The 16,134-nt window shown below is 43.7% G+C and overlaps 1 protein-coding gene across 3 annotated transcripts in view; it reads left to right on the forward strand.

The window, feature by feature from the left end:
- The window catches only part of LOC129830250 (paired box protein Pax-7-like), a 166,247-nt gene extending 155,008 nt beyond the window's left edge, over nucleotides 1-11,239 (forward strand). For 2 of the 3 annotated variants that reach the window (XM_055892670.1, XM_055892671.1), the window contains exons 9-10: nucleotides 5,290-5,545; nucleotides 8,181-11,239. In XM_055892670.1, coding sequence (XP_055748645.1) covers nucleotides 5,290-5,545; nucleotides 8,181-8,296 — 372 coding nt within the window. In that variant the 3' untranslated portion in view covers nucleotides 8,297-11,239. Of the gene's footprint in view, nucleotides 1-5,289; nucleotides 5,554-8,180 lie in introns of those variants that run through there. The other variant, XM_055892672.1, reaches the window with a different exon arrangement.
- The last annotated feature ends 4,895 nt before the right edge of the window (nucleotides 11,240-16,134 follow it).

The raw sequence follows: 16,134 nt of genomic DNA on the forward strand, positions 1-16,134 counted from the left end.
CCCAGCAGTCGTATCAGATACTAAGAGGTTACACTCAAACATGTGGAAAGAATATAGATTTTTACTTAGTGACGGTGGTAGTGGAAGTGCAGGAAATAATAGATTACAACGGCAAACCATGGCTGAGGTCTGGACCTCACTGTGCCTACACTCCCATCCACCAACCATCTCTGTCTCTCACTCTCTTACACACGCACGTACGCACGCACGCACGCACGCACGCACGCACGCACGCACGCACGCACGCACGCACGCACGCACGCACGCACGCACGCACACACACACACACACACACACACACACACACACACACACACACACACACACACACACACACACACACACACACACACACACACACATACAAACACAAACATGGAATGAACACAGGCAGTGTGGCTAGGGTCACAGCAGATCGTGTCGCTACACTGTGTGGCTTCCACAACTGTAGAGAGAGCCAGTCACTCACATCACAGAGACAGCCTTCCATTGGCTGCAGTGCTGGAAGAGGCTGGAGAGACCGAGCCGACAATATCTCACAACATCTCTCCATGAGTCTCACATGAAGGCTTCGGCTATAGCTCTTGCTGCACTCTCCAAATATTCCCCTACGAGTCGTCGATTTAATTGACGCCAATAAGGTTATGCTAAATATGAAGATTTGAATAATTTGGGCTTTCAGTGCCACAATGGGCTCACCATGGTGACAGAACGCTTACCCGCTGCCCTGAATAGAGGTGTCAGGCCCCCTTACCTCATCCCCCTCGTCCCCCACATGGAGGCTTTGACACCTCCCGGGTCGCCTCTACCCCACGTAGGGCTCTAAATCGCCTTCCTGGGGAGACTCAAGCCCCTTAAACGCTCCTCAGACACACACTAATGCCCTCACCGGGCGCTGGGGGAAATTCTGTCAAATGAAGGAGAAAATAACGGCCTGGGTCGGGCAGAAGAATGAGGATTGAGGATTACAGGTACTTTACTAAAAGAGTTCTTAGCGTTTCGTTACGATGTGTCCATCTTGGAAAATTAAAATTGTAAAATGGAGAATTTCTTACTTGGCCATCATTAATGACTTTTTTCTCTCTCCAGAAAGACTAAAAACTATGAGATAAAACATGTATATCAGCCTATAAATACAGTATAACACCATTAAAAGAATTACCCCTTTTTATAAAGGAGGGTCATGACTGTTGAGGAAGTGTGCGTGGAATGTGGCGTGAATTCTAATTGGAACCACTAGATTTAGCATGGCGCTGATAGCATTGCGTTTAATTTAAGGGACAGATAAGAGAAGACTGGAGGAGAATGGAACCGCAATGAAGCGCCTGTTAAGTCCCTCTCTCTGCCCTCTAGCCGCTTGCCTATCCTAGACCCCCTCGCTGAGTCCCCTGTCCCCATACACTCATGTTCCCTACACCCTACCCAGCTAGCACATAATGTATTGAGAACCATATGCTTCTTAGAGCTTGGGAAAGCGCTTCTATAGGAATTTTATTACTTCAGCATAACATTTTTTACAGGTTTCCTCATGGTTCTCTTTAAAGTCATGATCTCAGAACATTAAGAAAACTTTCCATAAAAACTACAAGAACACATTAGTAACGTTCATAGAACGTTCTAAGAATGTAATTTAAAAACATATGCATGCCGCTCTCAGCATCAACAAAACTATCTCTATCCTCTATCTTGCATGATTAATGCCTAAGCAAATACATTTCTTTGTCCTATCTGTGCTTGGAGTTCAAAAAAGTGAACCCAAACTAAGCTAGCAGTGTTATTAAAAGTCTTATTGTTTTCAGAACGATATTTACTTACCTTCAAATAACCTAGAATTTCCCTTCTCAGAATGTTAATAAAGCTTCCCAGGAAAACTTTCAGGGAACCATAGTAAAACATTCTCAGAACCTCCCTGCAATCTAAACATGTATGTTCCCAGAATAGGTGAAATGTTCACTTCTTTTTCTCAGAACGTTTAAAAAGCGTTCTGTTTTACCGGTCAGGAGTCATATGGCTTCGTTCCCAGAACCAATGACAAGGTAAAAATCTGTCGTTCTGCACCTGAGCAAGGCAGTTAACCCACTGTTCCCCGGGCACCGGAGACGTGGAAGTCGATTATGGCAGCCCCCCGCACCTCTGTGATTCAGTGGGGTTGGGTTAAATGTGGAAGACACATTTCAGTTGAATGCATTCAGTTGTACAACTGGCTAGGTATCCCCCTTTCCCTTTCCCTTTCCAATGGGAAACCAAAAACATACGTTCCCACAACATCCAATGAATCAAATGTGCTAGCTGGCTATGTAGTGTACCCTTGTCCCCTTACACCCTACATGTAGTGTAACCTTGTTCCCTACACCTACGGTGTATACCATTGTCTCTTATGCCTCTTATGTTTTGTACCCCTCTCCCCTACACCATATGCACTTGTTTGTGCACACGTAAATGCATGCAAGTGTGAGTGTCTGTATGTGCACTTTGAAGGGCTGATGCATCTGTCCTGGTCTTGGTACAGTAGCTGGTGACCTCGCCCTCCTTCAGGGACCTCCTGTGGGTCTTATTTAAAACAGACAGGTTCTGGGTTGGGCTGAGGCTGCATGTGGGCTTGATTGTGTGGCCCGCTCTATTACTGGCTAATTGGTTTAGCAGCAGGAGTGTAAAGGAGCCAAAGGGCACTAGAGCGTAGCAGAGACTCAACAGGAACCTGATGTTGTAGCTAGAGGAGGCTCAGAGTGTGTGTGTGTGTGTTTATTTTGTATTGTGTGCCTTTCCCTCCATTTATCCATGCTCTGCTCCCCATTCCCATCTTAGCTTGTCAACATACTCTAATGTCAAGTTTAGTTCAAACAGCTGGGTTGTTATATACACTGCTCAAAAAAATAAAGGGAACACTTAAACAACACAATGTAACTCCAAGTCAATCACACTTCTGTGAAATCAAACTGTCCACTTAGGAAGCAACACTGATTGACAATAAATTTCACATGCTGTTGTGCAAATGGAATAGACAAAAGGTGGAAATTATAGGCAATTAGCAAGACACCCCCAAAAAAGGAGTGATTCTGCAGGTGGTGACCACAGACCACTTCTCAGTTCCTATGCTTCCTGGCTGATGTTTTGGTCACTTTTGAATGCTGGCGGTGCTCTCACTCTAGTGGTCGCATGAGACGGAGTCTACAACCCACACAAGTGGCTCAGGTAGTGCAGTTCATCCAGGATGGCACATCAATGCGAGCTGTGGTAAAAAGGTTTGCTGTGTCTGTCAGCGTAGTGTCCAGAGCATGGAGGCGCTACCAGGAGACAGGCCAGTACATAAGGAGACGTGGAGGAGGCCGTAGGAGGGCAACAACCCAGCAACAGGACCACTACCTCCACCTTTGTGCAAGGAGGTGCACTGCCAGAGCCCTGCAAAATGACCTCCAGCAGGCCACAAATGTGCATGTGTCTGCTCAAACGGTCAGAAACAGACTCCATGAGGGTGGTATGAGGGCCCGACGTCCACAGGTGGGGGTTGTGCTTACAGCCCAACACCGTGCAGGACGTTTGGCATTTCCCAGAAAACTCCAAGATTGGCAAATTCGCCACTGGCGCCCTGTGCTCTTCACAGATGAAAGCAGGTTCACACTGAGCACATGAGCACATTTGACAGACGTGACAGAGTCTGGAGACGCCGTGGAGAACGTTCTGCTGCCTGCAACATCCTCCAGCATGACCGGTTTGGCGATGGGTCAGTCATGGTGTGGGGTGGCATTTCTTTGTTGGGCCGCACAGCCCTCCATGTGCTCGCCAGAGGTAGCCTGACTGCCAATAGGTACCGAGATGAGATCCTCAGACCCCTTGTGAGACCATATGCTGACACATGCACATTTGTGGCCTGCTGGAGGTCATTTTGCAGGGCTCTGGCAGTGCACCTCCTTGCACAAAGGCGGAGGTAGCGGTCCTGCTGCTGGGTTGTTGCCCTCCTACGGTCTCCTACACGTCTCCTGATGTACTGGCCTGTCTCCTGGTAGCGCCTCCATGCTCTGGGCACTACGCTGACAGACACAGCAAACCTTTTTGCCACAGCTCGCATTGATGTGCCATCCTGGATGAACTGCACTACCTGAGCCACTTGTGTGGGTTGTAGACTCCGTCTCATGCTACCACTAGAGTGAGAGCACCGCCAGCATTCAAAAAGTGACCAAAACATCAGCCAGGAAGCATAGGAACTGAGAAGTGGTCTGTGGTCACCACCTGCAGAATCACTCCATTTTTGGGGGTGTCTTGCTAATTGCCTATAATTTCCACCTTTTGTCTATTCCATTTGCACAACAGCATGTGAAATTTATTGTCAATCAGTGTTGCTTCCTAAGTGGACAGTTTGATTTCACAGAAGTGTGCTTGACTTGGAGTTACATTGTGTTGTTTAAGTGTTCCCTTTATTTTTTTGAGCAGTGTATATATATATATATATATATATATATATATATATATGTATATGTGTGTGTGGTGTGTTCTACCCCTCATCATGTTTTGCATATTGAAAACAAATATTCTGATCGCCAGTACACATGTTTGTACAGTTCCGTAGAACCATTCTTATTACACCAGTGTGTTTCATAATCCTGATCCCCAATAAACAGGTTGGTTCTCTCAGCCAGCTGACCCTTGCATTCTTACTTTCACTCTGATGATCACCATGTTCCTTATATACTATACTACTTTTATAGGGTGCCATTTCAGCATGCATTTTCATGACACCAAACCAGGGAGCACTGGAAGTTTGGCATGTCATCACCTACAGTGTGTGTTATCTGTGCCAATCAAAGCTGAAGGAAGACATAGCTGCTGTGTCTGTCTGCTGTAGTCTCCAGAGGCGTCTAATGGAGACTCCTTAGGATCTTATTTAAACAGTGTGAATCATTCATGAGCTCTGGGAGACAGAGCTGCTCTGGGAGAGCTGCAGGGGCTACTACAGATTAGGAGGGCTCCCCAAGCGCTTGTTGTGGAGCAGGCCCCGGGACGAGAGGTGTCTGCCTCTGCCAAGAGAACCCCCCATCTTTATCTTCATCTCTACATCTCTTTCTCTGCCCACCCTCCTCTTGCTAGTGTCGAAAGGAGCACTGCTTGCCTCAACGTTAGTTCAGTCATCCACTTAATAACTCCCAATATTATAGACTGAGCAACTCTCTATATTTTGTCAAGTTTGTTATGCATTAGTTGAACCCTTTGCCTATATATACTGTACCATTGATCCACCGCACACTGACTGAGCTTCTCCTCACCTCCCTCCCCCCCTTCCCTTCATCCCCCCAGGTGATGAGCATCCTGAGTAACCCCAGCGGCGTGCCCTCACAGTCCCAGCATGACTTCTCCATCTCGCCCCTCCACGGCAGCCTGGAGTCGTCCAACTCAATCTCGGCCAGCTGCAGCCAGCGCTCCTCAGACCAGTCCATCAAGACGGTGGACAGCATGGCCTCCTCCCAGTCCTACTGCCCTCCCACCTACAGCACCACCAGCTACAGTGTGGACCCTGTTACCGCCGGCTACCAGTACAGCCAATACGGACAGAGTGAGTAGTGGGTTACTAGGGGTAGCGACATGCAGTGCCTGACAGCTTTAGTCTTGTGCAATTAAAATGGCTAGGTGTGTATCAAATCAAATCAAATTATATTGGTCACATGCACATGGTTAGCAGATATTATTGCGAGTGTAGCGAAATGCTTGTGCTTCTAGTTCTGACAGTGCAGTAATATTTAACAGTAATCTAACAATTCCACAACAACTACCTAATTCACACAAATCTAAGTAAAGTGATGGAATAAGAATATATACATATAAATATATGGATGAGCGATGACCGAGCGGCATGGGCAAGATGCAATAGATGGTATAGAATACAGTATATACATATGAGATGAGTAATGCAATACGTGTGTGTGTTTGTTTGTGTACGCCTCCGTGGGTACACACCCATCTAATGGAAGAGGTTTGGAGTGTGTGTGTGTTTGATTGGGTTTTATTTAAGATGTATAGACTGGGTGACAGGAGAAAAGAGCTTCCCTTCGAGGGTGAACAAGTATTTACCCCCTTTCTGATATTCTCTATTTTTGTTATCAGATAAAGGGAACCAGAGTTTACAAATAACACAAACATGGTATTATTTATTTAAAAACAGTTTTATTTATTTAATTAACAAAGTTATGCAACATCCATTTTCCTTATGTGAAAAAGTAATTGCCCCCTTACACTCAATAACTGGTTGTGTCACCTTTAGCTGCAATGACTGCAACCAAACGCTTCCTGTAGTTGTTGATCAGTCTCTCATGTCGCTGTAGACTTGATTGTGTGTTTTGGATCATTGTCTTGCTACATGACCCAGCTGCGCTTCAGCTTCAGCTCACAGATGGATGGCCTGACATTGTCCTGTAGAATTCTCTGATACAAAGCAGAATTCATGGTTCCTTCTATTAAAGCAAGTTGTCCAGGTCCTGAGGCAGCAAAGCATCCCCAAAACATCACACTACCACCACTATACTTGACCGCTGGTATGAGGTTCTTACTGTGGAATGCAGTGCTTAGTTTTCGCCAGGCATAATTACTTTTTCACACAGGGAATTGGATATTGCATAACTTTAGTAATTAAATAAATAAAGTAAGTATACCATTTTTGTGTTGTTTGTAAACTCTGGTTCCTTTTATCTAATATTAGGTTTTGGTTGAAGATCTGATAACAAAAATAGAGAAAATCAGGAAGGGTGCAAATACTTGTTCACGGCACTGCAGGTCTCCCCCTCGCCCCACACACACACATACAGATACCCAAACACACGTGCATGCACACGCACACACCACCCACACACACACGCGCACGCACACACATTCCCTCCCCAGCCGTCAGGGTGACGGACAGGTCGGCGGACGTCCTCCCCGCCCACAGGTGTGCCTCTCCTACCGTTACACCTCTACCCCTGACAGCTTCCTTTCTCTACTTACCGTCAGCCCCGTCAGCACCCCTGACAGCAGTCTGGCACGGTCTACAGTAAGATGCACACAAGCGCACACAGACACACACACATACTGTGCCCCTCTCCTGTCACACCCTCTCCACTTCCTCCTCTTTTGACAAAAGAAGGGGTTCAAATCACCTGCAGCGGGGAGGAGCATCAGAAAGAGCGACAGACTAGACATGTTTATAAAAAGAAGGGAAGATGGGCCAATAAGCCCTAATGCCAGCATGCTAATATCCACCTTCAGCAGCCTGTCTGTGCCATGTCTAAGGCTGTATAAGCTGGCCTCCGGTTGGCTCCTTTGTTCGGCGATGACACATTTTCTCCTAATATCAGTCATTTGAATTGGACACAATCTCAAAAGAGCCAATTGAGGCACGCACATAGTAGACAGACAGATAGAGACGCAGACATCAATGCAGACGTGCACACAGAAAAGACAGACAGACGGAGCTACACACAATCTATTTCTACCTGCACGTTCAATAACGTTGTTCCCTACGTGGCCCATCACTAGGATGGAGGGTTAAATGGAGGGCTTCCTTAGTCTTGCCCCCTTGTTCCTTCCTAGTTCTCCTGTCCTCTGTTTGTCCCCCCTGACACCCAGCCCTGCGGCCCATTGGCTACACCTCTGCCCCAACCAATCAGCCTCTCCTAATGTCTTTTTAGCTTGTGTGGGGAAATTGAAACAGTGTGAGGTGTGAGCTAGATCAATACCCAGCCCCTGGGTTGTCATGGGGGAATGTAGGTAGTTGGGGTTTGACCCCATGACCCAGTGTCTGCCCGCAGGTGAGAGTATACACGTGTTCCTGATAAAGTTCTATTCTAGTAATCGGTCAGTCAATTCAGGAGAGCGGAGATCCGTCCAGTCACAGCCCTGCCTGGTTGGATGACTGGCCGAACCCTGGGGGCTGGGTTAGTTAGTTAGTCACACCGTGGCCGTGTTGAACAGGATGTGTGTTTTGAATGGGGGACACACATGCACACACAAATGTTTGTCTCTGTAACACACGCGTACACACGCATGTACACACAAATGGGTAGTGACTATAGAGAAACCATTTGCAGGCGGGGAACCAAAGGAAGTCCCAGGTTGCTGCTAAATATGGTACATGTGCCAAATGTTTTTGTAAAAATCTCTATAAAATAAAACTTAGGCTAAGTATGTGTGTATTTGTCCTGTGCTTCCATCTGCAGCTGCCGTGGACTACCTGGCGAAGAACGTGAGCCTGTCCAGCCAGCGGAGGATGAAGCTGGGAGACCACTCAGCTGTTCTGGGACTACTCCAGGTGGAAACGGGACAGGCCTACTAGATTGGTGGCCCTCTACAGTCCCCCATCTCCCCCACACTAGCCCCTTGACCTGCCACCGGCGCCTCTCCGTCACCCCTATCTCTCTCACCGTCACCTCCATCACCAACGGGAGAGCCAGAAGTGTGTGTGTGTGTGTGTGTGCAGACGTGTTTCTGTTTTTGTGTGTGTTTGTGGGAGAGAGACAAGACAGAAGATGAAAGCACTTGTAGTCTCGAAGAGAGAAATTGACTGAAATTGAAGCAGCCATTCCAGGAGGAGGAGCAGGGAGCTGTAGCTACAGTCTCTTTCCACTGTTCAACCATTTCACAATTCCTCCTCTCATCCTCAACCAAGAGACCCTTACAGGGCTATGGAGAGCTAGAGGGGAATGAGCTCCTACTGTCTTGGGCCCATATTTAAATGGCCTGCCCGACCTACGCTACCAAAAGTTAGCACATGCAGGCCGAACAAGTGTAGCTTATCTTTCATTCCCAAGTTTTTGGACCATGTCATTTGTTACGGTACTTAGCTACTGGTGTTATAATTCTATTTGTCATTATAACTGTGGCTGTTCCTATTGCTATTCAAAATTATAATTATTGTTACAATGTTGTTTACTTTCCATTTTGTCAAAGATTTCATTGGCGTTTGCTGGTATTATTTGAACAGATGATTTAGAGGAGCTTACAGAGAAAGAATGGAGGGGGGAGAAAGAGAGAGAGAAAGAGAGGGAGGAGGGGCTTACTGAGAAAGAAGGGAGGGTGGAGAAAGAGAGGGAGAAGGTTGAGAAGGTCTGATAGCAGCTTGCTACTGAAGTCTCTCATGTCATGGATTTTGACCTTCCCACTCTAATCTCGTGCCCGACATTTCTAAAGGAACTTAAAGGCTACTCTGTGGGACGTTGAGCTCCTCAGATTCATCTGGGAATGAACGGCCAATGGGAAACTCCTAATTCCAGAGGTCCGCTTTACCCAGCCTCCCCCAGGCATTGATTGGCTACAGGGACCAGAGGATTGTTTTGAGGGGAAGAAAATGTTCAATGTTCAAGGACATCCATGTGTTTAGCTAACGCTAGGTCAATCATTACTTGCCATTACCATTCCGAGGTTGTTTGGAGGTCTTTTCATGGGTAGTGGCGGTTTTAGTGTGTCATACTTAATGTATGTGTGTCTTACAAAATTATGACCAATATATTTGCATTATTTCTCTCTAAAACAAGAGTGGTGCAGCATTCCAAAATCACAAAGTACTTGAACTATGGAATTTCATTGTATTTTTATTCTACATTATTTCGTTGAAAACCATTCCAAGATATGACAATTTGTATTGAATATTTGTGCCATACAAACTGTTTTATTATCTGTATCTCACATTATGCATCCCAGAAAATGTCTCTAAGCTCTTAAAAGGTATAGTATTCACATCAGTCTGATATAATATGAAATAGCCCCCCAATACATAACAGATGTAAAAAAACAAGTAAATATTAAAGCTGTAGAATCTGAGCATATTGGAACCAACCGTATTCTGGTTAAGTAAAAAAAAACAGTGAATATTACATTAAAAATCTGATTGTGTATGGGTTGTTTATATGGAAACATGTTTTGTACTTAAACATATCAATGATGATTATGAGGTTGATGAGGATAATGGTTGAGAAGACATTGATGGTTGAGTGAATGCTGCATCTCTTGAAGTCTTACAATGTATATTTGTGTTACATTCCTGAATATTTGTTTATTTCATTTGCTCCTTTTACTATGTTGTATTGATGTAAAAAAAGAAAAAAAAAATACAGATTGTATTTTAGCTTTTGCTCTTAAAAATGATTGATGAAAATGAACAATACCACTCAATTCACCAATTTTTGTAACTGGAAAATATGGATGTTATCCAATATCCACTGATCAAGAGAACAGCTGAAACATTTTCACATGAAAAAGTGTATCAGAGCAGGAATATTGAATTGGAACTCAGACCTGAGAGAAAAAAAGTAATTATTCACGTTTACATTCCTATTGGAAGTTGATTCTTCCCCCATTTTAACAGACATTCCCCTCCTGTTGGGACCAATGGATTGTTCCTGTCAAACCTCACAGACAACATCTTACGTTCCCCCACTTACCTATCTCTTCCTGGGGCATAACATGAGGCGCGGACACTGACCCTTGAACTTGCTGTGGGGTAACATGGCCTCATATGCTCATTTTGGACACACACATACCTGAATGACTTTCCAGGACCTTAAAGGTATACTTCGAGATTTTGGCAATGAGGCCCTTTGTTTACTTCCCCAGAGTCAGATGAAATTGTGGATACCTTTTTTTATGTTTCTGTGTCCAATATGAAGGAAGTTAGAGGTAGTATTGTGAACCATTGCTAACTATCGTTAGCACAATGACTGGGAGTCTATGGGTATCTGCTAGCATGACTTCCAGCCATTGCACTAACACTACTTGGCAATTGCACTAGAGCAATTTAGCAACTTCCTTCAAACAGCACACAGAGACATAAAAATGGTATCCATGAGTTCATCTGACTCCTGGGAAGTAGATCATTGACAAAATCCTTGAAGTATCACACCCTCTCATCCAAACAAGTCCAATCAGTATTTTCAGGAAACCCACACAGACTTTACGGCTGCTTTGCCAATCAGTGCTCACCACAACCCTTCCAATTTGTGTATTTTCTACAAAAAGAAACAGAGAAAGAAATACACGTTCCTGACCTCCCCCTCTACACCAGTGCCCCCGCTTCCCGCCTACCTGTAGTTTTTTTTACTCTTGCTTTATTCTATTTCTGTTCAGCATGTGTGTATATTACCATGGCATAATTTATTCTACTGTATGAAGTATTAGAGTAGTGGGAAACTTGTATTGGCATTTACTACCCTCAGCCTGTTGGTGTGTTGACTGTAACACTGGCGTAACTGTTATCAATTAAAGCTCTAAAACTGGACCAAGACCACTGCTTGGTCGACTCTGTTATTTCAGTGTCCTTTATACTTATTTAGTACTTTATACAGTACCTAAGTACTATACATTTGTATAAGTACTGCTGTATATTTCATACGGGATCTGGTTCTGGTTTAATGTGATCGAATAGTGACCTCTGCTTCTCAAATATACTGTTCCCCATTATAATCAAATCTTTAAACATAATAGGCAGAATAGAATCGCAATTTAATGCAGGCGTTTTACATTCAGAAATCCATATTAGCTCATAGGACAAAATACCCGATCATAATATCCCCTTTCTACTACATTCCAGAAAGCTTTGATGTCAAGTACATCTGTAAAGTAACAGTGATCAGTGATTTAAGATCCCAAGAATCCCCGTTTGTACAATCCAGAGTTGAATGACCCAGTGTTACCAGGGGCATCACTACAGCGGGGACTTTCTTTGTGACCTCACAGAGGAGGCAGTATGGGGATGTTAGGCCCTCGGGGCATTGGGGCCCTCGTTATGTGTCGGTCCCCAGTAAGACTAGCTGTCGCCTTTGGCGTCGGCTAATGGGGTTCCTAATAAATCAAATCAAATCAAATGTTCAGACCTGGGCCCATATAGACAAAGCATCTTAGAGTAGAAAATTGGGGCTGAGAATGGAAGCATTTTACTCCTACTGTTATGGGTAAAAATAAAACCTATGCATGAGCCTCTTTAGTTATAAGAGTCCCACCTAGTCAACAGATATTTAGGAGACCTCATGAGCTGTCCAAACCAGTAGAGAGTTACCAGGAGGTGTCTTGATAATAGAAAAGGCAGTGTGTTTTGCGCCACATGCAATTGCTTTGGAGTTGTTAAAATAATGTTTTGCACTTGTGACAATCATTTCACGCGTGGCCTATTTCACACGATATGCCTAAATACTTATAACCACTAGCTAGGCTAATCAATAATCACATATTTTTCTTTCGATTATTTATTTAACACACGTCATGGTATTTCAAGTTATCCTTTTGGAGCACAATATCACAGTGTTAAAAAATAGGTTGTGACTTGATGCCTACTGTGCCAAAGCAATTTAGAGTTGTTAAACTGAAGTGACGAGAGTGACGAGTGTAATATAACGGTAATATTATAAAAAATCCGCTTTTAACAACTATCAGAATTTGTTAAAAAAAAAGGTTAAGCATACCAACAAATTGGTCGTATCAGGCAAAAATTATATCAAACATTTTACCATTGCTTCTTTTGATGGTTGTCTAAAGCTTGCTATAGAGTCCACAGCTGGCAATGACTCATCATAATTGGTTATTCCCCATCACCCACATGGAAAAATAATATCGTGTATACTATGGTAGGAATACCAAAGTGTTCACTGTAGTGTTTTTGGAGGACTTTACTGTAGTATTCACTGAAGTGTTTTTGCAGTCTTCAGTCCGCAAAAACACTACAGCGAATTCTGTAGTATTTACACTTGACTATAGTATAAATACTGTAGTAAGAAAAATAGTAGAATATAGCATAGCAATAACTGTAGTGTTTTTGCAAACTATAGTATACTGTAGTATTTACTGTAGTGTTTTTGGGGACATTTTTGTATTATTATCTTTGATATAGAGGTGGGGTGCATTCTCCTTGAGGATACCTACTGGAGAAATACTAAAATAGCAAATGTTCCATATCCTGTAGGTAGAACTGGGTTCCGAACAGTTTAGCACTTTTGCTCTTTCCTAAAACCATAGGGAACACAATATATTGTCTATACTTGGCATGTAGGTTTCTCACTTAACGGTGGCACAAATTGGGATATGGGGGAGGGGGATTGGCAGGATATATGCAAATTAAATAATGTGGTATTTACTAGAGTTTCTTTGGACTGTAGTGCTTTTGCAGACATTTCTGTAGTATTTACTAGTGTTTTTTTGTGTGTGGATAATCCTGTAGTATTTACTAGTATTCTACAGTACAGTTCAACATTCTATACAAAGCACTATACATGATCGAGGGATACTACAATGTGTAGAATAGTATTTTACAGTATACTACAGAATTCTATAGTAAGTACTGTAGCATTCTATAGTAAACTGTAGTATTTTTTTATGTGGGCATATGCAACAATGTCAATGAGCATCATCACTATCTTTCCTTTGAGGTACCTCAAACTGTTGTGATTACCAGCTGAGATAACATTTTATGAATTGATTTTACTCCTGTCTGAGCAGTGTCTTAACATAATCCTAAAACCCACTCTGAGCTGGAGGTTTTTTTAATGTCTTTGAACAGGATTCCAAGGACCTTTTCTGAGATGCTTTGTGGATACTGCCCCTGACCACAGAGGATATTTCTGGGCAGAATGTCTTGGGTACATTTATTAATTTAGCAGATGATATTATCCAGAGAAACGTACAGCAGTGAGTTCATACATTTTCTCATACTGGTCCCCTGTGGGAATCAAATCCACAACCCTGGTGTTGCAAGCACCATGCTCAACCAATTGAGCCACACAGGTACAGTACAGTATAGCGTCTATAGTGTCTATGTGTGTGGTGTTTTGTGTGTGTTTGTTTGTATTGAATGTCTCTTCTTAATTTCTGTACTGAAAATATTACAAGTGATCACACTTAAAAGCGCACTCTGTCACTTTCATTTCTGGTCAACCTTGCTACCCATGGTCTGTACTTGTTTTGGTAAATGAGGTGTGTTTTCTGTGCAAATTCTAGGCTAAATGTGTTTGCAGTAACTTCTGTTGTAGCTGCTTGGGAAATTAAAGTTACAGTTACTTTGCATCTTCTGATTTATTAAAGTGAGGTACTGTATATGACTGACACTTGGGAAAGAGGAGCATGTAACCGCCCATTACATCGGTTCCCATCCACCTTGAGGAGAACCCCTGGCTAAAATATTCAAATCCAGTCAATAATCTAAAACCTGGCTATGGAGTGAGGGCTTTGCACCAGGGGGGCTCAGCTCACTGGTTCTCTACTCTCTGTGACCTAGCCCTTCTATCCTAACACACAACTGTTCCTCGTGACTAGTAATGGGTTAGAGTTGGCCCTCAGAGCAGCCAGGCTGCATCCAGGACCTTGAATGGTTCACCCCACCGCTGGGTAGGCTGATTTAACCAGCCCCTCAATGCATTCTATTTGATGAAGACATGCCCATAATGCCAAACTGGACCAAGTCACCACAGTTTACTTCATAGCCCCCAGGGAACATTTGTTGCAGTTCCGTTGATAAATTGATACAGTCAGCAAATCTAGGTTCTTCCATGAAACGTCACGAAAGCGTGATGACCACACACGCGCCCATCATTGGGGAAAACATTGGAGGAGTCTCAACAGGGCCGCCCATCAAATGTAGAAAAAATATTTAAATGTTACATGACATGCTATATTCCATGTACAAATGGCAATGTATAGTAAAGATTTTTATTTATTTATTATGATTAATTACTGCATGTATTGTATTGGAGTTCTGGTCTGAGAAGACAAAAAAATATTGGGGCTTTGAATTCTAATTATACCGAGATAATATATTAAAAACACTTGGCAAGGGAGTAATCTATTAAAGCAATTAACCTGGCAGCCGAGAGTACAAGGTCCCACACTTTCTCAGTAATGAGTATTTTGGGTCAGTTCAACGTTATCATTACGACAGAAGGAAAACCGCCAGGAGGTATGGAATGATTAAAACATGTTTGAAGAAGTTTCGAGGGCCGCTCTCCCGCCCCCTGGCCTTTCCTCTCCTTCCCTCTCTCCTCTGCTCCCTACTCCCACCAGCCCCCTGGGGTATTGTGTCGTTCTGAGTCTGCTGTGTCAAACACTTGAAAATGTCACAATGAAAGCACTTACAAAGCCTAACATCTCCCTAAATCCTATAATTATTCCAGGATACATTAGGTACCTGAGCCGCGGCTCTCAGATGGGCGCTGAGGGGATTCCACTGGATTCCGTCATTCCCACAATCAGCTTACGGAGACAGATCGTCATGATTGGCTAATAACCTGGAATGGTAAGTAGTGCGCTTAAGTCGGGAGAGATTGTTGGGGAGAAGAATGTATCCTTTTTAACTAACACTGTCATTCCTGGGCCGCCTTTTATTTCGGTGACAGATTTTATTCTAGCTGACTACAAAAGGGTACGAGGCAACATTTTCAGAACTAGCCCCCCCCACCCTTCCACCCACCCTTCTTTCATTTCAAGTGCCTCTTAAAACCTCCATCTTTCATGTGCTAGGCCTATATCACCAATCCCCTGAATGTACGATTACAGTCCTCAATATCAACCTCTGGTGTTATGCACCCTACCCTCTCCCCCTTACCCCCTCCCTGCCCTCTCCTAGAACCCCACTCTCTAATCCCCACACTCCAGCATCACTCTCAGTATTAAGCTGGGAGGAAACTGGAGGTCTTTACTAACCCCACTGCTCTCCGAAGACACTCAATCAGCCTCATTGACGAAAAGAGCCCAGTCGACACATTTGAACCAAAAGTCTTTAGCCCCATCTGTAAACTCTCCCTTTCAACGCCAGACGAAGTGTCAATACCACCACCCTCATCGCCCGCCATCTCACCAAGGAAAAAAAGGAGGCAAAGAAAGAACGCCCTTGGGCTTTTAACTTAAAAGAGCCTTAAGTTGTTGAATGCAGAAAAGTAAAAATATGAGATAAGATAAAAATGCAGAGGTCTTGTATTTATTTACATAAGTAAAGATCAGTTGAGTTTTCAGACTAATTCATATTAATGCAGAGCATGAAAATGAGTTGAGACAGTGGCAAACCCAAATAAAGAAGAAACCCCACCACATATTTAGTCAGGGAATACGTACATAAACCCTTTTTTTAAAAGAAGGGAGCTCTTAACAGGCGTGAAGCCTGTGCATAGACTAATACACAGAGACAATTTTTCTAGATAA

This window comes from Salvelinus fontinalis, chromosome 31 (assembly GCF_029448725.1).
Source record: "Salvelinus fontinalis isolate EN_2023a chromosome 31, ASM2944872v1, whole genome shotgun sequence".
In the NCBI taxonomy this organism is placed as follows: domain Eukaryota; kingdom Metazoa; phylum Chordata; class Actinopteri; order Salmoniformes; family Salmonidae; genus Salvelinus; species Salvelinus fontinalis.